Consider the following 25,159-nt stretch of genomic DNA (forward strand, 5'->3'; position numbering starts at 1 on the left):
ATTCTCTGTTGTGTGTAAAAATGTGAAAAGAGCACAGAAATACATGCATAAAAAATAGATTTCCTTCTTCCTCCCTTTCCTCTCCTATCAGCCTGTGGTACCTTTACTCAGAGGTAGGTCAAAACAAGGAAAATGCATCTGGCAGCATTACACATCAAGAGTTTTTAATCCACTGTGTCACCTCACCAGCAGCTGTATTTGCTACTGCAATTATATCAGAACCCAAAACAGAACACTTAGAAAGTGAACTGGAATAGATGTTGCAATGTATATAGTAGCTGCACATAAGATTTTACCAATAGTTCAAATATAATTTCCTTTATGGTAAATTAAATTTGATTTAAACTTAGATTTAAATGGAACTGCAAATGTCAACAGATGGGAATACCTTAAGACAATTGTACCTTTCCTGCACATGTAACATTTGAGTTTAAGCTTTGGACAACCATCCAAATTAGGCTTTTGCTACTAGTAGTATCTTTCTCATATCACCTATTTCATAATTGAGATATATGTAGTTTCTTTAATTCTACATCCTGACTTATTAATAGGATTTCTACCAAAACTTGAATTTAGAAATAAGCATATGAAAATACAATAAGGCAGTGGAGTTACAGAAATCTTTACAGGAGCTGATGATTTTTGAATGACAACTTCAATTCAGAACCTAACCTTGGTGATTATTCTGGACTGGTTACTGTTCCAGTAGTGTTATTTGTTTAAACACTGAATAAATTGCAGGATCAGTGCCACCTCATCCATGCTGGCAGCCAAATATTTAATAACCATCTGTAAAGTTCACAAGAGGATTCATACTCAAGAGTGACATCTGCCATCACATCAAGAGTGTAAGAAGTAATGGTAGATAAAGAATATTGTGCTTTAATGAAAGTTTTCTGTAAGTGTTTAAACAAAAGCCTCTTTTACCTGCTGACTCTTAATAATGTCATTTATTGTTTTATTCCAAAATGAAATGTGAAATTTCTCACCATCTCTTAAACCACCTGAAATTCAATAGGAATACCTAGATTAATCCAGTCAGAAAGCACTGTACAACAGAACTTTCTGATTTTAGGGAAACTCACTGAATCCTGCATATAGGAATAGTCATTAAGATTTAATATATCCTGGAAAATGCAGCTACTCAGCATCAGAAATCCACCCTGAGCTAAACAGAAATCCACTCTGAGCTAGAAGAGCTGAATTGCCAACAGGAACATGACTGTCTGCTCATAAGGGCACATCTCTTCAGTGGATAGAGAGAATTCTCATTCCTTAAGTGGCACATTTTTGACACCGTTTTACTAAACAAAAAGGGGTTCTAGAAGTCAAATCATCCTCTGTAACAATACAATCCTGTATGCAGAGCTGGGTTGTCATACAGTGCTATAGAGGTTGTCATTTAATGCTACTAAAAAGAAAATAACTTCTAACTCTACTGTCAGGTAACCTTCTTTAGAGAACAGTGAATTTAATGTCTAACACCCACATGAGACACAGGAATAGTTGGATTAACAAGCCATGTCAAGCTGTCAGCTGCTGTTTATTTACATAAAATGTCACAATCTAGAAATAAATTGCAAAGTTTAAAAACATTGAATTGTTGTAACACCCAATGTTTCTTTTGCTGGACAAAAGTTACATCTCATTTACACTTCATTACTTTCTCAATGTCTGTGCATATTCCTGAATCTTCACCTTGTCATTTAGGTGGCATATGAGATATTCTTCCTTCTCTGCTTCACTCTGCTTCATTTCTTTGAAAAAGACTAAACAGTTTAAATCCTGCTTCTGGCATGTTGCTGTTTACCTCACCTTGGCAAGTATTGTGTGCATTTCTTCATCAAGCTTTTCTTCATTAAATGAAGGAGGTAATAACATTTTCAATATTTTTTTAATATAATGAAAACTTGAACCCTTCTCCAACACCATCTTCAAACACAATCACAATTTACTTCACTTTCCATCAAGTTCTGGTTTGCTGTCTTATTTTTTTTCCCCAACTATCATAGAAAAGTAAGAATTGAATAGAGATTATAACAGATAAGGTCAAAGGGAAATGGGTTTAATGTTTTAACTGTTTAGTCTAAATTATATCTGGGAGCAACCGCAATGTAAGTCAATAACTGAACTGGAATTCAGGTTGGATTCTATTTTCACCTACTAACGCACATGAACTTAAGTGCTAAGCTCCATCACACAGAGTGTGACATTGGGAGACATTTGGACATTAAAGACACTCAGGATTTTTTCAGGATATTATCCCAAAGTAATCAGCTTTTATTTAAAACTATACTTAAGGGAAAAAAAGTTTATTTAATTATAGAAGACATTCCACAGAAAGTGATAATGGGTTTATCTTAAGTTAATGCTAAGAGCTAAGAACACATGGGCACCCATTTTGTAATAAAGATGACATCAGGTGACAGGGAGAAACTCCAGCCCCACCTCACACTGTGGCAAGCACATTTATCTCACTCTCGGGATTTTTCATAGAGGTGCACAGAGAGAAATGAAAGAGGAAACAATTTCTATTTCTGCTCCTTATTTTTCCTATGTGGAATGTGTTTGGAGAATTGTTTACCTGTAGTGAGTGCTTGATTGGATTCTGGTGAGGATTGTTTGAGCCTGATGGCCAATCCAACCCACCTGGGGCTGGACTCTAGAGAGGGTCACGAGTTGTAGGAGAGTCAGAGAAAGTAGTATGTAGTTTTAGTATCCTCCTTTTATATGGCATATTAATGTTCTTCCCCACAGCTATAATAAAGAAATAATTCAGCCTTCTGAATTGAGTCAAGCCATTGGCATTTTTTCCCATTGGGTTCACCTGCATTTTCAATATCACACCATATAAAACCTGGGATACTCACTTGTCCAGGCTTGCCATTCTCACACAGGAAGGCCTCGTGCTCTGATGCAAACTCAGGGGCGTTGTCATTCACATCGAGGACCTTGATAGCAACAGGCACCCGGGACACCTGGCTGTGGTTCCCTAAGGAAAGAAACCAAAGTACCCAAGGTAAGCATATTTAATTGGGACTTAAATACAGCAGTGCTGCACTGTGACCGTGCTCTTCCTGTGTCCTGCCCTCGCTTAATTGGGCTGCCTCATCTGCAACAGATCGTGGAGCTGGAGTGCCAGCTGAAGAGGGATGGCCAGGGCTTTGTGGCTGAAAAGAATAAATAGATCCCTGCTGCAAACAGCATTTGTTGGAGGTGAGCTCAATGAAGACCTTTCTTGGTCTAAATTGGTAAGATTTTTCTTTGATGAAGTTTGTATTGTTTTATTGATAAAGTCCATTATATATGGAAAAGGGAAGGCTGCAAGCAGCAGAGATTTATTTCTTTGTTTATCTTTGGCAGAGAACAGCACATTTTACTCCATTAATTGTTTTGACTGCATATCTATTATTTCTTCATTGCAGTTAAAGTACTGACCCACACTGGGAAAAAGATGGATGGGAGACTGACAGGGGTGAAACTAGACAGTAATTTGGACTATTAAAGCACTTTGATCATCTACCACTGACCAAAACAGTGACCTGTTAACTTCTTTTTTCACTGAAGTAACAACTCATTATTTATAATATAGAGCTATTTTGCATAAAATTGCTTATCACTGTGAAGAGTAGAATGAGTTGTAAGGCAAGAAAAGCTAAATCAACAGTTTGCATCTACTTTGAATAGCCTTCAGAGGCAGCTGCCTGTGTCTTTCCCTCAATTCAGCATTGTTAATTTACTCAGAGACTACTTATAAATATTTTAAATTATTTTTCCCCAAGGAGCAAGCCCATTAATTCAGTTTAAACTGAGGTCACCAGCTGATTTGGAGAGTTTGATAAACTGTTCCACAGCACAAGCACACCTCCACAGGTACCTCAACCCCAGTGTCAAAGTCCATCTCCCAGTGAATATTATTTTCTAATCATTTTCTACCTCATTTGTATCCTCAGTAATGACAAATCTCAATATTCAGTGCACTTCTTGGTACAAATGACTACAAAGTATAAGAAGATCAGGCTCCACCAGTGCTCAGGGACCAACTGGTGGCAGCTCTACAAATGACAGAGACGAATAAAGGCAGAATCACCATATACACAGTGGGTTTTGTGGTTTCCATCAGGGTTAATTCTGTTGTGACCCAATCAAATCCGATATCTTACAGCCCTTATTCCTCCTTGTGTGCTAAAGACATCCACAAGATGGGAGGCTCCACCCAGAAATCTAAATGTGCAAATGTCAATTGTTCTACTGACATTGAAATGGCATAAAAATAACAACTTTAAAAACACAAATTCAAATATACCAGTGCTATAAAAGGCTTTATATTTCTGGGATTGTTTGAAATATCAAAATTCCTCCTGGACAGGACATGGAAGATCACCACACATCAGAATGTAAATGTTTTCCATCTTAAGGAGCCAAAGCTTTAATATGAAAAGAAGCATATTACACAAGAAAAAGAAGCACTCAACAAAATATTATATGAACAATATTTATGTTACTTTGCATCTTATGATCTTGCTTACTAACAGGTGAGGGGAACACTTATGCCATGAAATAATAATGTATTTGAAACCAAATAAAACCTAATATGCAAATCATGAATTCCAAACATTTTAAACACTTTTTAAATCTTCACTTAATAAAAATACAGACAATTAATCTTAAGCTTATCAGAATTCTCAGCACTAGTGTCATATTTAAACACTAAAGATTTACTTTTATCTAAATTAATGAAATGATGGCAGTTCAAATTTTAAAGACATTACAGAGAAATGTAATTAATTAGATAAGCTTCTAAAGAAATTATTCATGTCCCTTGTGACTGCCCCCAAAATGTTTGTCTTTCATCAGAAATACAAACATTAAATTTAAAGATATTATAATTAGAAACTTGATGAGAATTCATTTAAAAAATTAATTTACTAAACACAAGAGAGACCCAGTTGGTTTGGAAATCTCCAAACAAGGGGATATCCACTGTCTTTTAGGCTTCCTGTAGCTGTGATGAAATTTGTTGTTGAGAAAAAGAGAGATGGGGGAGGGAAATGCATCTACAGCTTGTGCTGTCCACCACTCTGAATACACTTCATTATTTTGTCATCCCAAACTTGCCAGGGAAATTCCATTTTGTGCTAAGTGTTTTCCTGCACCCTGAGCACACCTATTCAAACACATTAATGAGTCCTCATTAAGCAAGCGCAGGTTGAAAACGCTGTCAGGTTGGAAGAGTTCCATCTGTTCACCTCCATACGTTGCATGTCTGCAGGCTCTCGGTGCTAAACACATACAGAGGATGGCCAAGCCTAAACCCAGATCTGCTGGCAGGGCCCCAAATGTTTGGGCTGGGAGTAGGAAGGGATTGGAGTACATCCAGGCTGGTCACAACATGCCCCAACTGCATGGTCACTGCCCTTCAGGGTGTTGGGTGTCTCACTGGTTACTATTCAACCTTCAGAACTTTTCCTCATTTGTATGAATGGACAGTCAGTCCTTCCTAAACTAAGAACAAAACTGAGTTTAATTACTGCGTGAGTTTATGTTTCATTTGGGTTTTTGCCCAATAAACCCTCAGTCAGTAGATTTAAGGGAGACTGAATCTTCTTGCATGCACCATGTAGACAGCTAGACTGACTGCTTAACTTCCAATCTGTTATTTTATGCAAAATCATAGAAAAAGGTGAAGCCAGAGACTCTTTAAGGAATTAAACAGATTTTTTAAAGCTTTAGCACCATTATTTATTGTGATGCACAGTTTAAAAAGACCTACCTAGAATTTTGCAATATAAAATGTCATTACGGCTGTCACTTGAGAAACATCAGCTTTGAAAATTTAACACTCTGAGATGCAACCCTGAAAAATATTGAGAAAACTTCTACTAGTCTCATTAAATAAAAGTCTTTTCAAGCTAGGACTGCACAGAAGGGCTTGGCCATCTGAGGACGCCACTCTGTGTCTAGATGAGCACAGACCATTTCTGAACTCCAGCAGGGAGATCCAGATGAGCACAGAACACACACACAGAAAGGAGCATCCAGACAGATCTGAGGAAAGGAAGAATCAATGCAGCGTAACTAGTGGAACTTATTTTGGGTTGATAAATAAATTTCCAAAAATTACGGAAAATCCACTTGGGATTAGAAATCCATATTGAAAGGTTTGCAAGGGTCATAAGGACCTAAAAAGCTCTTCAGTTTTCTCCCCAGTTCGCAAGACTCTACTAGAACATTAAATGCTTGAAATGCCCAACTTGGTGGTACTTCTCTGAGTAACCCACTGAAACTGACTCAGGGTTTAAAAACACTGTAGAATTTGGTATCAAAATGATGAGGCAGATCAAATAACCAAAGTCAAATTAAAGCAAACAAACAAAAAGCCAAACATAACCACTTGTTATTGGGATCAACACTTTTCATCCTTCCTGGAAAAAGTCCTACATAACTGTGCAGTATTGTAAGAAATTTGTATTACAAAGCACTGAGTGATATCAACATTGTTACTACACACAGCAAGAGTTTCTAGGAGTAACTAGAGCTTATAAATATAATTTTTGGTCCTGTACCACAACTAACAAAATAAAATACAGCTTTTCAAATCCCATAAAAGCTTAAAGAATTCATAAACTTGCTTAAAATATGTTCTCCATTTTCCCTTGACTGATAAAATGCTTTTTGAGATAAAGAGAATTATTGTGGCCCAAAATGAAGTTTGTAATTTATTTAAATTGAAGAAATCCAGTTTAGTTCAGTTTTCCTTTAGGTAATTAAATAATTCAAAATCACTTCAACATTCTCTATAAAAAATCATTAGCTGTCTTGCATTTTACCTAAAATTTATTTATATGAATAGAAAGTAGATTCCTAGAAAATAACTCATTTATTATTATTATTATCATCATCACCACCACCACCACCACTTGATTTGGAAATGGTTATTTCATGCTTCTCTTATTCAAGGAAATTTCTACAATAATAATATTTTAAATCAGAAGTAAAGGAAGACCTAGTTCTAACAAAGAAATGAAAACAAAATCTGAATCAGTGACTTAATAAAAAACAACAGCACTTGGTTTACATCCCTTATGTTTCAAACTTATTAAGTTGTATTTTAACAGCTCCAGTCCCCCTGACTTTATCAAAGTTTTATCTGATGACTTCATTAAGATAATCCTCAGGATAAGTTTTTTCTTCTGTTACAGTTTATGTTGTTGTTTTCTTTAGGCAATCCTTTACTTCTAGAATGCCAGAGCTTATAACAATCTTTCTGTCATATAAAACTGACAAACCTGACTTAAAGAATCCTTAGATACACAGATGCTATTGTGAAACAGAGGTTTTATTTATGTTGAAGCTTAACTCTAGAAATCACATAGTGCAGCAAATACTGGGCTCGTTTGTCTGCAGCGTTGGGTAATGATCTGATTCAAGAGAGGCTGCGTGCCTGAAACCCTCTCCAACATTGTCAGGAAGACAGCAGTAATTGCCAGCATTTCTCTTAAAAATACCAGAACACAAGCTATTTCTGAGCTAGGACAAAATTCAGACAACAAGCTAAAAACCCAGACAGAACTGTTCAGCAGGAAGATTTAGATTCCCCATTGAAATGATTGTCTTTTTAAAGGATGAGAAGTCGTGGATTATTGAAATAGCAATATAAACATATCAGTACTTAGTACTTACAATTCCTGTATGAAGTGCTAAGACAAGAAACAAACACGGCCTCCTAATTATTATTCCATTTGTATTTCTTTAGCACATGGAACTCGCCCGAGCAGCACAGATTGAGGCGAGTGTCTGTGTGTACATGTGTGTGGGAGGGGCACAGAAGGGAAAGGATGTGGAACATATTTCTCAGGTTTGTTCCTTCAGTCATTCTTTGGGAGAAAAATAATAACAGAATCGAGAAGTTTTGTCTTCTTTCTCCAGCTCCCTGGGTTTATTTTGCTGTGGGCTCCAGAAGGATGAATGAGGCAAGAGCAAAGCTTTGTCACACTCTATTTCTATTTCCTCACCAATAGGCTATTGCAAGTTTAACTAAGAAGTGGTTTAATATCATCCACCTCTTCAAAGCTGAATTTGGAGTTAAGAGGTTCCCAAAGTTCAGCAACTCCCTCTGTAAAGAGGTGACTCGGGGAGGCCACACTCACCTACCTTTATTCAATATATGAGATGTGTCACTTAGGACTAAAGGACTGATTTTACTTTCAGGTTGCTGAAAATACTAAAACAAAAAATAAAGCTTGAAACTTCTTTGATACATGCACACACCATGGCAGAAAATGTTAATTAAATACACCATATCCTTCAGGTCTTGTTTTTACTCACTTTCTTTTTCTGTGGGATATTTTTTTGGTACATAAGTGCACATGAGATATTACAATTATTTCATATAACCCAGCACCACTCAGATTCTGAATCAATTACCTAAATTATACAGAAAATGGAGACATGCCTCCAAAAAGACCAAATTTTTTTCATAAGTGATATTCCACCTAGCCCTGCACTCAGCTCTTTGCTTGCCACTGATTTATTTACTACATTTGAAATAATCTAGGATTCAAATAAAAATATACTTTAAGTTAAACCAGGGATTTCAGCTGGATACTTTGCTAACTTCAAAGGATCAACACTGATTTATAAAACTTGATAATAAATGTTTAAAAGGGAGCCTATTGCTTTCTTACAGGTACAAGGCATACTGATAGAACCAGTTAGCCCTCATTTTGTTTATCCGAGGTCAGGCTGTAATTTGACATACACATGCAACTTCTCTGCTATTTTTCATGCCATGAAGATGTGCAGTTATTCAGCAGCTTCACAAATAGTTACTCTGTAATTACCTCTGATACTCTGTGAATTGTAAGATCCATTTGCAAAACCGGGAAAGGTTTGCAATTTTCTGCAGAAGTATCTTATTTTGCTTGGTGTATTTGCATGATATTGCCTTGTCTGAGTGCACAGACAGATCAAAAGGGCTTGGAGAGGAGAGACTAGATCAGAAAAGCAAAACAACCCCTCAAATGTAGTTCACAAGAATGAAAAAGGCCTCTTCTACCACAACCCTGGCTATAAGGGAAAATCAAAAGATCCTCTTCTATTTAGATTTAGCTGTGCATGATAAGAGAGAAGTTATCCTCTGCTGCAGTGAGAATGAGAACATGGGCCACACTGGGCGAGCCCTAAGTTTGTCCTGGAGGGAGCGGAGGATGCTGAAAGAAATTCATATCCACCTCGGGGCTGGAGGGGATTGGGAAGCAAAGACCACCCCCACACCTTGTGCCATCCTTCCAAAAACTCAACAACACTGAAACTCGAGGCTTTCTGGTTATTCCAAATGACTCTGAATGGTGATTTATCTTTAATCCCAATTATTTTTTGAAAGCTCCACCTTGGTGTCACCACTTGCTATTCAGTGGCATAAGCTCCAACAAGCAAATACTAGAAGAGACAGGAGATGCTCCATGTCCTGGATAACACAAGTGCTGGTTACATGGAACACACCTATTGCGTCTGAGAGGGATTTGGAGGCTGCCATGGCATTCTCCTGGACATGCTGCAGCCCATGGCTTGGACAGGTGCACATTCTCTGGATGAGAAACTGGCTGATGGCCTGATCCAGGAATGGGGAATGGTGCCACACCCAGCTGGTGCCAGGCACCAGGGGTGTCCCCCCAGACCTTAGTGTTGGGCCCACTCCTGTTCAGTTTCTTTATGGATGATCTGGATGAGGGAATTGGGGCATGCTCAGTCAATTTGAAGACAACATCAGGCTGGGTGGGAGTGTGGATCTGCTGGAGGCAGGAAGGCTCTGCAGAGGGGTTGGGACAGGCCGGGTCCATGGCTGAGGGACAGCAGGGCCAAGTGCCAGGTCCTGCCCTGGGTCCCCCCAGCCCCATGGAGCTGGGCTGGGCAGAGGGGCTGGGAAGCTGCTGCTGGGAAAGGCCCTGGGGGTGCTGGTGCCAGGGGCTGACACAAACCCAGCTGTGCCAGGGGCCAGTGGCACCGGGGCCGTGCCAGCCCGGGGTGGCAGCAGGCCCAGGGCAGGGCTGTCCCCTGGGCTGGCCCTGCTCAGGGACCCCGAGGGCTGCGGCAGCTCTGGGCCCCTCATGGCACCAGAGCCTGGAGGGGCTGGAGCGTGTCCAGGGCAGGGAACGGGGCTGGGGAAGGGGCTGGAGCCCCAGCAGGGGCTGAGGGAGCTGGGCAGGGGCTCAGCCTGGAGCAAAGGAGGCTCAGGGCCCTTCTGGCTCTGCACAGCTCCTGCCAGGAGGGGACAGCCGGGGGGTCGGGCTGTGCTCCAGGAACAGGGACAGGAGCAGAGGGAACGGCCTCAGCTGGGCCAGGGCAGCCTCAGGTGGACTCCAGCAGGAATTTCCCCATGGAAAGGGTGCTCAGGCCTTGGCAGGGCTGCCCAGGGAGGTCTGGAGTGCCCATCCCTGGAGGTGTCCCAGGAAGGGCTGGAGGTGGCACTCAGAGCTCTGGGCTGGGGACAAGGTGGGCATCGGGCACGGCTGGGACTCCATGGCCTTGGAGGCTTTTCAGTGATCCTGGGCTCCTGTGAATGCACGGAATATGCAGGAGGAGAGAAAAATGGCTATGAAAGCAATGGGAATAAATGGATAGGATGAGACTTGGAAAGAGTTGGAATGGGCATTCTAATCAGAAATTGCAACATCTTTGCAATATTTGAGTAAGAATTACGGGTCCTTGTCTCTGGACATGTTCTGAATGCAAACTGCATGTCCTTAGAGGTTGCTCTGCATATCTAATTCTGACCACAGTGAGGTTTATATTCACAGTGGCACATAATAAAGATATATAACACATTAATATGAGTAAACAAATGCATAATTCAAAATAAAGTATTAGTAGAACTGCTTGAGAGAGTTGTATTGGAAGCTGCTGAAGTCATATCAGGTTTATGACAATGAAGCAATTCCAGTTTGTTCACCGATCCTAAGGAAATCCTTAAGGGAAAACAATAAAAAAAAGCAACACTGCTGATATCCTTCCACCCACACATATATCCAGAGACCAAACTGAAACAACTTCTGGCAGAAAACAACCTGTATTTGTGATAAAGCACTGTCTAACTGAGCGTTATTTATCTCTAACGAGGACACAAGTCAAGAGGAAGTTTGCAGTTATGTCACACTCAGTAAATTAGCTGTGCTACGTACTGAAGTGGGGAATCATTACAACTGCAAAATTAAAAATACAGCTCAAGTTTTAACGCTTACTAGCAGTGCACTTATTAACAAATACAAGAAATGGCAACCTAGACATATTTGAAGTTTTACAGTTAAATTTTTGTGCAAAAGGCCAATGCAAATCAAACATGAAGCAAATGGAAAAATGATACTTAACTTCAAGATTGAGCAATATAAAAGCAACATTTGTGATCTCTAGAAGCATCTCCAAGAAGGAAGCATTGCTCTACAGGCCCAGCATTTCAGAAAAGAGGCTACTAAAAGATTTTGAGCTAAGGCTTTCCAATTTCTTGTGGCAAGCACCACTAGGAAGGAAAAAAGTTAGGAAAACAAAGAACCTCAGAATCATCTTTCTGATACTTTCATTATACACTCTAGAATAATAAAAGTGTGATGAAATGCCACTGGATCTGTACTTTTGTGGATCAAAGCACCACAAGCCTAATTAGGATTCCAGATTTTCTGAGGCAGTGTAATGCCTTAAATCATTGTGAGGAAGTAACAGGTTTTAATTTCTAAATATAACAATGAGAAAAAAATCCAGAAAACAATATGGTGTCTTTGAACAACAGAAAATAATTTGACCTAAAAATAAGGCAGTGGACAGGCAGGAAAAGAAATTGACAGAAAAAAAAAAATTATGACACAACAAATGTACCAGGACATGATTTGCTGCTGTGTTTTTCAATTCCAGCTTAACCAAGGGAGTTGTGCTGCCATAAAACAGTCAGGAATCTGTCCCACACTTTAGAGCAATTATGTTATTAATACGCTAATACCTCATGCATATTAAAACCTTATAAAAATATTGACTTAGATATGCAAGGTCTTATTGTCAATTATAATTAGCTATGAAATTTCCTAATGACTAGCAACAATAATAACAACAATAAGCAGACTGATTGAGGACAAGCTGTCTGGAATATTTGGGGAGTTTTATTTGAAATGATTTCATGATTGAAGTAAAATAATTTATAGCTCAAATAAAATCCCTCCCTTACTCATAGACAAAACATCAAAATGCTTTAATAAAGATTTTTATTAAAGCAGAATTTATTATGGAAGCATTTAAATGTCATTACTTTTAGAGCTCATATTGCTTTCTGAGACTGATTTTCTTAACAGTGCAATTTAATTAATCTTATGTTTCCTTCACAGATAGAATATTGCTAGATATCCTGGATATGAATTGGGCTCTAGAAGTTCAGCATCAAACCTTCTTACTTGCATACCTTCAACAATAAGCAAAAAAGACCTCTCCAGCACATCAGAATGCACCTTTAGAAAGACCATCTTCTTTGTTTTTCAGACAGAAAACAGTTCCATTCTTTCCTGCCCTGCACCTTTGCCAAAGCTCAGAGCATGCTGCTCAGTCTTTATTCCAGACAGTAAAGTGCCTCAAGAAGATTGACTGAAATTATACTGAGTTACAAACCCCTCTGACCTGCTCTCATGCAGGAGAGCCAGTGGAGATTTCAGACAGTCCCAATCTGCTCAGAACTGATGAACTCAGGTTCTCAAATGAGGCGAATTCCACACAGTATTTCTAAGATTAATCTTATTTTCTTTAGAAGTTCTAATTCAAATGTTCAAAGTGCAGATGGCCAGTTGGTCAGGGTAAAGATGCACTTTGCTAATATAACATATATCTATATATCAGCTATATATCTATATGGTCAGCCTCTAAATTTTCTCAAACTAATAAATATTCTGTGCACTACTTAGTCATGTAAATTTCTTGTACATTTATTCCTTATTCCTTGTATTCCTTACTTGAATTCTTCCCTGCTTTATGCCCCAGGAAACCTTATTTCCTTCTCAAACACCACCCAATGCCCCAGTCTTTTGTGTTTTAAGCTTTGAACAGTGTTCCAACTCCTGTACAATTTTACAAAATGAATATTTGCCAATCTAGAACTTGGATGTTCAGCCTGGATTTATAATGCCCAGAAAACAGAACTATCATTTAGAGTGTTGCTGCAAATCTCTCTCCTTTTCCTTGTCATAATGATGTTCACTATTTTCTTTAAACTTTCTTAGGTTTGTTTTGTTTTGTTTTTTTTTTAACCTGAATGGCTTAGCTGCTTTATTCACAGCATCTGTGAATCAGAAGTCTCCATCTTCTACTCAGCATTCATACCTGAATTTTAGTGCTTGCTTCTGAACTACTGAGGCCACTTCACACAGAGATTGTTTCACAAGCACACTCCTTTCCCATTTATATTTCCTCATAATACAGCCTCTCCCATGCTATTATCCATGTGGATCACCTCTCCTGCTCTTCTTGAGCTGTGTGAAACACTCATGGGAAAATCTGTGCTATGTTTGAGCATTATTTCACATCTGAGAACTGCAAACTACCTTGACAAGATGTACCAGCCCCCCACGGCCCAATGGCAAACCTTCCATGACCCGTTAGGATCTGAGGAGCTCTGTGTAACCCTCTAGTTACGTGCAAAAGGATAAAAAACACCTTAGCAAATTCCATGTTTTAGTGTGAAAATGATGGATTATATAGTTTGAGTTCCACTAAACCAGAGCAAAAAGGTCAAGCAGAAAAGGTTAATATTCCTGAGCTTCTCTTGTTTAAACCTCCATAAAGGCTTATTTCCTTCTCTTTCTCAAACTTACTGAAATTTACTCAGCCCTAAGTTAGAGATAATTATATGATGTACCAAAGTAACTCTAAAATGTTAGAATTATTGCTAATAATGCCTATAGTTATTTTTACCATAAAAGCCTAAATAATATTAAATAAATGAAAGCATAATGAAAGCAAAGGTATTCATGGCATTAAAAGTACATTGTAGCTGAAGGCTTGTTCTGAAGAAATATGTCTCTCTTCCTTTTTAATTAGTGTCCTTGCATTTTTTAAAGGAATACACACTATAGATAACTTTAGCAGTGCATGTGCTGGGTGATGATTCAATTATTCTATTTATGTTCTCGGTAAACCATATAGAGCCTTTCTGGCTTTATGCCCTTTCCCATTAGGTGACAAAATTGCCTCATACTTCTTCATTTCCAAAGAATGCCATTGGTGTGGGTAATTACCTGTGTCAGAGCCCACAGGTTTGTCCTTGAGATGCCTCTGCTCTGGGCCTGGAAAATATTTATTGTGGTCAAATCACCATTTACATTTCAATATCTTGTCTAGATTTTCACCTCTTGCTTTGAATAATTATTCAGGAGAATTTCTTCTTGTTGTGGCAGTTCTGAGGCTTTGCCCAGCCCTTGGGCAGGGGGCTGAGGCTGCCAGGGGAGTGCTGCTTGCTTGGCATATGGGGCTGAGTGCCAAGAACCCTTTGATCAAGAAGTCAATCCCAATGAAAATAACATCTCTGTGACTGCAGTGCCTGCAGAATAAGGACAGCAGAAATTCCATTTAAACCCTTCATTCCGCATTTAAACCTTGGCTAAAAGCACTGCTCCAGGCCACAGGCTTGTCCCAGGCACTGGCTTTGGAATTCCCTAGTGGACTGCTCTGTTGTGTGTCTGTGGCTGTGATGTGCAGAGTGTGAGGAGCACAGGATCCCAGAGTGGTTTGGGTTGGAAGGACCTAAAAATAATCTTCTTCCACCCCCTGCCACGGCAGGGACATCTCCCACTGCTCCAGGCTGCTCCAGCCCCAGTGTCCAACCTGGCCTTGGGCACTGCCAGGGATCCAGGGGCAGCCACAGCTGCTCTGGGCACCTGGGCCAGGGCCTGCCCACCCTGCCAGGGAACAATTCCTGCCCAATATCCAGCCTAAGAGAGAGAAGTGCTGCAAATAATCATAACACAGCTCAGTGGAAAATATAAACTTTGAGTAGTCCACTCAGTGGTACATGGAGTGAAAGCAGGCTTGGAGAGTTTAAAGGGATCATAATTTAGCTGTCTTTAGAGATAATGAGCCAGGCTTTCTGTTATTTATTGATGTGTTTGTCACAAATATGAGCCAGCCAAGTGGAATATATTTAGAAGTCTTTACTTGTTGAAATCTATGGTGTCATTCAAGGAAGCTGAACTATGTAATACGCATATTCTGGGGGAAAAATTACTTCACTTTTAAAAAAGATAATTTCAGATAAGCATTGCTAATACTGAACACATTGCAGTATATTTTGTTTCCAAAGAATTCACTAAAATTCTGTATCTCAAGCAGATCTCATCTTCAGTTTTGGAGGGATGAATATGCAAATATCAGGATATTAATATTTAAATCAGAGGAATGTGCAGTCAAATTCTATTGCTAATAAATTTCTAGGCTAAGTTAAACCAGGTTCTCTTAGATAAGTTTTACTTTAGTTTCAAACTACACCAGTTCTCCATTTATTACTGCTGTTGTTATTTCAATTAACCAGCAATGATGGGCATTTTCCTAGTATTAATGGCCCACATTGTGAGTGTGCTAGGAAGTATCTGCAAGGTGGCTGTTCCAGCCATTAGAAAATGGAAATGGAAATCCATGGACCTGGAAGCAGAAAGAGAACAGGGTTTAATTATTACATGACTTATCCATGTCTGGCAATCTGATCTCTTGAATGATCAGTGATTCTGAGCTCCATTCAGAATCTGTAGGAAAAAATGGTCTAATAAATAAGTCATGGCTATTTGATTTTCTTTTCCTCTGACTAGCACTGACAACACGTAACATGGTAAGTGCTGGCAAACCTGTGCAAGAAGCTGGGAGAATACTGAGGAGGTTAAACCCAGACTGAACCCTGCTCTGCTTCACTGCCCAGCAAAATTGGCAGCCAGTCAATGGGAGCAGGAGCTACAGCTATAACTGTAATCTACACAGTGAAAAAATGTATTTGTGGGTTCAGGAAAATGAGATCGCATCTGACTTTTAGGATCCTGACTTCACCAGATTTTACTGAATGGTAAAAAATTCATTTCAAGCAAGTAGCAAAGAACCAAAGATGTGATGAGCCTTTGTACACATAAAAAAAGATGCACCAAAAGAGACGTCTGTAATTTAATCATTCATTCTTACTGCACTGCAATTCAGGCTGTCAAAAATCCTTGCACATGTCCCCAGATTCCTTTTCTGTTCAGGATACAGCTCCAGAGAGCTCAAACACATGAGCAGCAGTATCAACCCTGACTTACAGAACAAGTCTAACATTCACCCCTCTCTCAAGCATTTAAATTTAAAATAAATCCTCCAACCTTGGCTACAACTTTAAGCTCATGTAAGTCTCAGCTACACCACAAACTAATGAGAAATCTCATTAGGTCAGTGTTTAAAGTCCAGGGTCAGTGACAACATTCACCCTTTATATCCACAGAGCACAAAGGTTCATTCTCAGGGAATCATTTTGCCAGTGGACCTTTTTCCTCCAGACTTTCACCACCTTGATATTCCTGTTCCTTTCCATTCAGCAGGGTAAACTTGGTGAATGGCAATGTAGAAAGAAAATTTAAGAATCAATTCACAGGTTCAATAGCTTTGAGTCTCACCCTTGCCATGAGTGTATTTCTTCTGCACGCCCTAATCCTGCATTTCAGATGTATCTTTCAAAGATGTCAAGGTTCTTTCTAATATTATCTTCTCTTGAAAATCCATAAGGCAGAATTCATCAGCACAGAGGAGACAAGTGAGGAAAAATGTTAAGCAACAAAGACACAAAAATTAATTTGATCCATAAGAAAGAGATGTAAGAAATCACACAATAGAAAAAATGTGCAAAAGATATTTAGGAGTAGACAAATTTAAGGGTAGCAGTTGAGAGGACTAAAGCTGCAGAAAGAGTCTAAAGGAAAATGTGTAGCTAGATCTGACATATTGAAACCAGCAACTAAATATTACCTGTATGACCTAAACATCATCTGTACCATGTTAATCTCATTCAGTTCATTCTTCCACAGATGGCTCTTTGCTTGGTTTAATCTCTAGTAACCACAAAAAGATTAATGAATTCACTCTTGTGGGCATGCAACTATTAAAGGGAACTTCCCAGTGTGACCATTCATGGGACTCTCTGCCAGGTACATTCCCACCACCCTACATTGTCACTGCTGGGACTCATCAGCAGCTCCAGGTCCCCTCTTGACTCCCCACACCCCACTCACAGCCAGAGCAGGTTTCCTCACTGGTTCCAGCCCAGGTTTCTCTCAGCAGAGTCTCAGATCTCTCGTTCCATAAAGCCATTTATTCCCAGCACAGTAACACAGCCACAGCCTGAGGCTGTGCCTCTGAGGAGGGACCCCACAAAGACTTTTATCCTGAGCTTTTATCCCTTCACAGCCTGAGCACAGGGAAGCTTTGGCTCTTCTTCCTGAGCCCTGGGCTCCTGCCCTGGCTCTGGGTGTCCCTCACCCAGCTGGTCATGGGACCCCTTGGCATGCAAAGGGTCACAGGTCACATCTTCCTGTCTCTCTGAGCTCCTACCCAGAGCTCAACCTGCAGCTTGCAAACCAAGCCAGTGCACCAGGTGTGTCCCTGAACACAAGCAGAATGCACCGTGGCTTCTGGGATTTTAGCAGGAGGCAAAAGCCCTGTGCACTGGCCACGCATTTCAGGAACCAGAACGCAAAGGCAAGACAAAAGTCTGGGCAAAGATGTGAGGGAGAGCCACTCAAGGCAGCTCTTCTTTAGTCTGGCTGGCCAGTTTAAGTCCTTGAAAACCAAGGCTGCAGAGAACCAGAAACTCCTTCAAAAGAGTCTGTCAGCAATGGGAAAGTAAAAGAGGGAACAGCACCATCTAAAATGTCTCACTTTGCACAAGTCTCAGAATACAATGGTAATGCTACTTGTTACCAATAGCAAGAATTATGTCTGAACAAGTATTGGCCAGACACTTGCCTATGAATTAGAACAGAAAATGTCTGTCTTCTAAATAAAAACCCAACGAAATGAGAAACCCCACAAAAATCCCACAAAACAACCCCAAATTGGTATTTTGCCTGTCAAGTACATGTAGAAGAATCACATTCCCCACTGGCTCACACTTTCCTCTGCCTTGTTTTGCTAGACATGAAAGAGTTAAATTAATATTTTGGAGCATTAAGATTAAAAATACTTAAAATATTTAAAATATTTTAAATTTAAAATTATTATTACTATAACACATTTTAAATCTGATCACTTTTAAAAAGATCAGCCAGTCTGAGCCTGAGGATTTTCACCCCCATTTCAAGTTAAAATGCAGAATCAGTAACGCTTCATTCAGCCACACCAATCCTGCTTTGGAATATTCCTACCTGAGACAGTGGCTGAGGGGCTGATACAAATAAATAACTTTGTCTTGGCAGGAAACCACCAAAAATTAAATCAACTTAGAGCACAAATTTAGATGCAGGTACCTTACCGTCACAAAGCTCTGAAATAGTGGATTATGGTTTGCCAAAAGTTGGTGTTTATTTATGAAAGTGTTGCTAAATTAGGACATATTCATATGATCTAAGATCTACCATGCTGGGAATCAAGAAATAAAAATCCAGCATGATGGCTTATGAGTAGTAAGCAAATTTAATGGCAGTTAAATGGCTTGGTCATTGCCCTGCAGATGGAGAGGAGAGCCTTGCACAAGCCTTGGGAAGCAGCCAGCCCAGGAAGAGGAAATGCTCCTGCACAAACAATTCCCACAAATTTATTTTCCTGTGAGAGATCAGCAGTCCATTAATAAGACTGTCAGTGAAGGCATTATAATAACACACTTTGCATTTGCATTTGTTGCTTGTGTCTGCCTCCAACAGTTTCTTTTATTTTACAACAGAGATTTTGTCTATTACTGTCTTGGAAAAAAAATCTAAAAATGCCCATTTTTCCCTGTTTGACAGTTCTACAAGGAAATTTAATTTCTGCTTGAGGAGCTTAAAAATAATTTCACTTAAATAAGCAAAGACAGTAGTCTATGAAATTAAGCTCTTGTTTTATGTAAATGTTAAATAATTATATTAGGAATGCAAAAATAAGCCATCAGCAGGAACACAAATGCTCAGAACAAGATTTGCATTATTATTTTCATAGCCAGTCTGATAAGAGGCAATTTTACAATAGCAGTAGATGCTGAGGCTCCCATGAAGTCTAATGACAAGGCTGATTTCTTACAAAATTCTTGAGTATAATTATGTTTCAAAAAAATGAAAATCCAACAGGAAGACTTCATGCTCGTGTGGCTTAGTAAGGTACAATTCTGGCAGCTTTGCTATGACACACACATGTAAAGGAGATATAAAAATGAACTGGAGGAGTGTCTTGCAAAATTATTCCTTTTATCTTGTTCCTTTTTGACTTTTTGGAGAAAACAAATTGCAAAATGACTTCACTTTACTTTTACTATTCCAACATCTGAGAGTGATGAATCATAAACTAATAATTCTGCTTTTCATGGTGTTGGTAAATCTCATGATCTGAGAAAATTTGTATGGACATGTTATATATTTTTCCTTTAAAAATATTAAAATTATTAACTGGTTAGATATGAAGTGGAAAAAGTATGCCTGATGAAACCACACCTTCCTTTCTTTCCTCATGTGCTTCCCTGTGGCTTGGCTTCCCTGCAAGCAGAGAAGTTTAGATTATTTTTGCTAGTTTATCAAAGTATTGTTTGGCTGCAAGATGGCACAGTGACAGGGCACTGTTGGCACTACTGGCAATGAAATCCCCAAATTACTGAGGTGGGTCAGAGGAACACAGGGTACAAGGACTGGAGGTTGGGAGCTCAGTTCACACCCAGACCCACCTTTCCCATGTGTCAGGGATTCCTAACAGGTTTGGTTTTGAAAACAAGTACTGTTGTGATATTGGGACACAAGACAGATGCTGGACCTTGGACCTGGTTAGCATAAGAGATTTGATAACAGGATGCCTTAGCAAGAGCAAAGAAAAGTTTTAAAAGAAGATTCAATCAGACTGGTTCACTGGAGAAAGAAAATTTCATTAAACTCTGCAAGCAGGAGATGTTGTAATATGCATAACTTTTTGTATGTGATTTTAACCTAATCATTGTAGTAAACATTGCTAGTCTTCCTAAAACACTATATAAGCATTGGTAGTCCACAATAAATTCAGTTCTGATCACCGAATCAGTATTCTCTGTCTATCTTCATCACCAACAAGTACCACAGGAAAGATATTAGACAAGAAAAATGGGCCAAATAACCATATTTTATCCACCAATTAATTATGTTCATGTCTATAGCACTGTGAAACCGAGCTTCAAATGCTCTGTACCACAATGCTGTATCCTTCAAAGCAGAGATTTGGGGACAAGCAGACATGGCATGAGGCATCTCTCTCTGCAGGAGTGAGCAGCACTGGTCACCAAGCTCTGCAGGCAGATATTCCTACAGTGCTGGCTCTGTGTGTGCCCAAATGGGTCCTGCTGTACCCTGAGTGCAGAACAGAACAGAGGGCTCCAGGCTTTGTGTTCCAGGTCAGGACACCACACAGGGTGCCAGCCCCACCTTCCCCGCCTGCTCCTTTGCCTCAACACGCTTGTGTCAAATGCATTGTCTAAAATACAGTGCTAATATGAATAATAAATCACACTGCCGTGTGTGATCTTGTCAGCAGCTGCAAATTAATTAAGAATTCTCCTTGATTAAAATCTCTGACCCATATTGCCAGGCAAGGCAGATCTCCTGACTCAGGTTTGCAGAGCAGCCACCATGGCTCTGTGGACCTGAACAATGCAGGTTCTTATTGAGAGTAGGGTGTGAGTAAACTCATCCATATGTATCCAACAGCACTACTTTCATGCAACATTACCCCTGTGCTTAATCATTTATGGCTCTGAAACATAATAGCACTCAGAATTAAGAACGTCTGGGTTGAGCCTTCAATTTACTTCTACAATAGCAAAGCTTTAATTTTTTTCTGTCTTAATAGAGCTAACTATAAGGCTTTGGTTTGTGCTTTTTAAACCATTTTTTAACGTTTACTCTGAATACCCTGTACTCATCTACTGCTTCAGAATATCTTTTGCCATATTCACTGGGAAAAAAAAATGCTGTTGTGAAAACTAAAATAAAATGAGCTTGCACAAAAATTAAGCCTTATTTCCAAAATTCTCTATCTTGAACACCCAATACATTTTATTTTACTGAATTACATAAAGTTTCCACTGCACAGCCTGTCAAAATCAATTATAAACCCACCAGAACAGTCAGAGTACTCAAACACTTACTGGTTTCAGTGGCTACAATAGTGATGTTGTGCCACGTGCTGGTTTCTCTGTCCAGGGGTGTTGCCAGAGTTATTTTCCCATCCTCTGCGTTGACGTTGAACTGTCTCTCAAGGTCAGTGTGGCGATCAATGGAAAACCTGCAAAACAGACATCCCTGTAATCTACTTAATGAAGTTGGTGTAATCCATACAGTCACAGAGACAATTTAGGGAGCCCTCTGAGAGCTGCAGTTTTATAGCCAAATGGATTGAGAAGCTCAATAGCATAATAATTTAGAAGACAAAATGACAAACTGAGGCTAAAAAAACTTAATAATTATTGCCCAAGGAATAATTAGCTGTATACCCAGTGTGAAGGTCGTAAAGTGTCCTCAGGTTCACTGGGTAGCATCTCTGAAAAACAGTGCTGATCAAGAGTTAATTACACAATCCATCACATTTATTGGACAGCTTCTATGGTATTTCACAGTAACTGATGATAATTTCAACAGTAATCTATTAAAGCAACAAAAGTGGTGGGCTTTGTGGTCATTTTTTAAAAGGGATGAATAATTTTCTTTTACCAATAAATTTCAGATTAACGAAGCATGAACGATTCACCAAACACATTATTTGCTTATGGCTCAAGCAGCTCCATGGGCAGAGCACAGTGAATCACCATTTTTTCCTATAAATCACTGCAAATGCTGGGGGCTTGATTCTTTTGTGGGTTGAAATCACTGATTTTTAACCAAACAAGTTCCATCTGACAGGTAGTCAGAGTTTGCAAATGTGAATGTCCAGGTAAGTTCTGCAGCCCAAGCAGGGAGCCAGAGCTGCAGTGGATTGCTCCAATGGTGATTAAGCAGGATGATGATTTAAAAGGCTCAGGTCCAGATCTCCAGAAAGCTTTTTATGTTTGTCCATTTGCACAGAGTTATTTTATTAATGAATTATTCACCAAAAGAAACTAAATTACAAAACTGAGCCTTCAGTTTCTTGACAGGAAAGGTAGGGAAAGAGGGAGTTGAATGATAAACTATTGATATGGTTTAACAGAAATTGACTTCAAGGGGTTTTACTGAATCCTAATTGTGGATTTCTACAAAAGCCTTTTAAGCCTTTGTGTCTGTGTATTACAGAAGCTACCAACATGCGCTGGCAGTTTTTACATCTGTTCTGCATTACAGCAAGGCAGAATAGTTAGGTGAGTTAGAATAAGGTATCACACTCAATTACCTTATGGAGTGGCAAAAAAAGTGTTTCCAGACTGTCACTTTCTCATCACTTTTCTACCTTCTGCAAGCACATTATTAAAATACCCCAATAAAAGTAAAAGAATGCATTTTACTACAGTGAGAATGGCATAGTTATCTGAAAATCAGCTATTCCATTCTTGTTTGTGCTTTAGCAGAAGCAATTTCCAAAAAATATTCTGATTTGGAGGTCCCTTTATACACTACAATAAATATATTCCAATGAACTCGAACTCATTCCAGCCAACACAATCAATTTTAATAGACACAGCATTAGCATCTGATTTCAAAGCTTAGGATTATTGTGTTCATTTTTTTTTTTAATTTCAGTATCAGACATTTTCATATTTAGAATAAAAGTTACATTGCAATTAGATTATTTGTGCAATGCAGTCTGTAAGATACAGCTCACTCTCAAAAAGAGCTCTAAATGATGAAAACTTATCAAAATCTCAAAGTTTAAGTGTTTAAATATTGCATTGCCAGAGTTCAGAACTAACCTGATCACACTGCTAAGATACTTAACAAGTAATGGATTTAAGAGGGAAAACCCCAGTTTAACTATGAAATGGGATTTGTTAGATATTTGCTTGTTTTGTTTGAAACTGAGAAGAACTAGTTTTACTCATTGAAAAATTACTAGTTTGGTAAGAAGAGTACCAGAAAAAATATGAAGTCAAATTCCAAATATCTGTGCCTAAAGCTGGACACATGCATGTGTATTTGGACATTTAAGTAAACTGATTTTCTCATGAGCTCCACATACTCAGTTCTCTATGGTTTAATGGGAACTGCACTAAACTCAGTATTTCTGAAAGTCAGGTCACTTGTGTGGATGAATAAAGCTGTAGGTACTTAACTTCAGGCAATCAATTTTGAAGATAGATCTTAACCATATTTTGAAGTCTCCCTAGTTCCAATTAAATAATTAGAAGTAAAATTCTGGTACTAGTGAAGTTAGTAAAAATACCTTACAGCCTTTCACAGATTTAGGGTTTCGCTCAAGAAAATACCTGAAAAGACAGCAGTCAGCTGTTTGTAAGAAGTCATCACTTAAAATTTTCTTTTCATTTTCAAGTTTTAGGCAATGATGATGAAAGAACTCTACTGATCCCAAACATATAAGAAATTTTCCCAGTCCACAAACAAAATAAAATGTTAAATGCTCATATGGTATTCAGTGATTAGTTGACCTGGGGTTGACATAAATTCCACTTTTTTTCTTTGAAGAAAGACAGTTTTTCTCTAAGGATCCTTAAACTTCTACTCACGGCCTTCCTGCCATGCAGGTTTTGAAGTTATAAAAGAGGGAGTGACACATTTGTGAGTTTATTATATCACATTTCATCTCATCCCAGCAGTATTTACTCACAACACAAACCCAGCAATTCAAGAGGAAACATTTTTAACATAAGCTGTGTGTCTTTGCAAGACAACAAAGAGGTAAAACCCTCTCCTCATTTTAATATGATAAATATTTGTTACAAAACCAAAAAATAAAATCTGCATTGTCATAAACCTGGGAAAACTAATGATACATTGGCAGTTTCCTCTTCATGATAATGGTGTTGTAACTCTTTTTAATGGGAATGCATTGTCAGATCCATAAAACATACATAAAACATATATTTCTCTAAAAATGAGAAAATAATATCTTGGGAAATAATATTTTTTGAAATTGCCATAAAGCCAGCACATGTTATTGGGAAGTTTGGGTTAGTTTATGAGTCTGCTATGGCAATTATAGGAACAACCCCACAGTGGTTTAACAGAAGCATGGAAAGGATTCTCAGTCCTGCTCTAGCACTGTTGCTGTTATGACTTTATTTGATTTACTCCTTATTTGCACCAATGTAAATAGGAGCAGAAATCCTTTTTTTGCTGCTCCTTCTGTGATTTTAACCTCAGCACTGACACCCCAGGAGTGGTAAATCACCATTTTTATTAATGCCAGACTGACTGGACAGGGTACTTAGTGTCAGATAAACAACTGCACCATTGGGGAGGCACCAAATATTGGGTCTGGGTTTTTAAGGCCTGCTGTGAATTAAGAAAATGATCAACTGCTGCCAAAGATGAAATCTCTGCCGAAAGGAATGAGGAAAACTTGTTCCAGTGAATCTTATCTCTCCACAGAGAAAGCCACTGAAGGGCAGTGATTTATAGGAGGGCACTTGCAGTAGAGAAGAAGCATTACTGCTCATGCTTTTGCCATGTGCCTGGATCATGCTTTATCCAAGATAACTCACTGCAGATGAAGAGAGCATCGTTATCAAGCAACACCAGGAGCATGGAGTGAGCACTGCTGGAGCCACAGCTGTGGGCTAGCAGGGGATGATGTCCCCAGGCCAGAGCTGCTCCCAGGATGTGCCACCCTGCCCACAGCAGAGCCTCACAGGCCCTTTCCCAAAAGACAGGCATGCATCCTGATGTGGCCCTGACACTAAATCCTGGAATTACTGGGCTGGAACACAACAAACTGCAATTATTTGCAATTATTACCTAACTCTCTAAAGTTTTTTCACCATCAGCCTTAAAAATAGGAGGCCCCTAAACATTATGCACTGCACAATGGCAACTAAGGATCAAAAAGAGCT

The 25,159-nt window shown here is 39.1% G+C and overlaps 1 protein-coding gene across 2 annotated transcripts in view; it reads right to left on the reverse strand.

Annotated features, from left to right (window-relative positions):
• The window catches only part of CDH8 (cadherin 8), a 156,088-nt gene that overhangs the window by 31,952 nt on the left and 98,977 nt on the right, over window positions 1–25,159 (reverse strand). For both annotated transcript variants that reach the window (XM_077786269.1, XM_077786268.1), the window contains 2 exons: window positions 21,329–21,465; window positions 2,871–2,992 (listed from right to left, as the gene is read on the reverse strand). In XM_077786269.1, coding sequence (XP_077642395.1) covers window positions 2,871–2,992; window positions 21,329–21,465 — 259 coding nt within the window. The remainder of the gene's footprint in view (window positions 1–2,870; window positions 2,993–21,328; window positions 21,466–25,159) is intronic.

This window comes from Lonchura striata, chromosome 13 (assembly GCF_046129695.1).
Source record: "Lonchura striata isolate bLonStr1 chromosome 13, bLonStr1.mat, whole genome shotgun sequence".
NCBI lineage: Eukaryota > Metazoa > Chordata > Aves > Passeriformes > Estrildidae > Lonchura > Lonchura striata.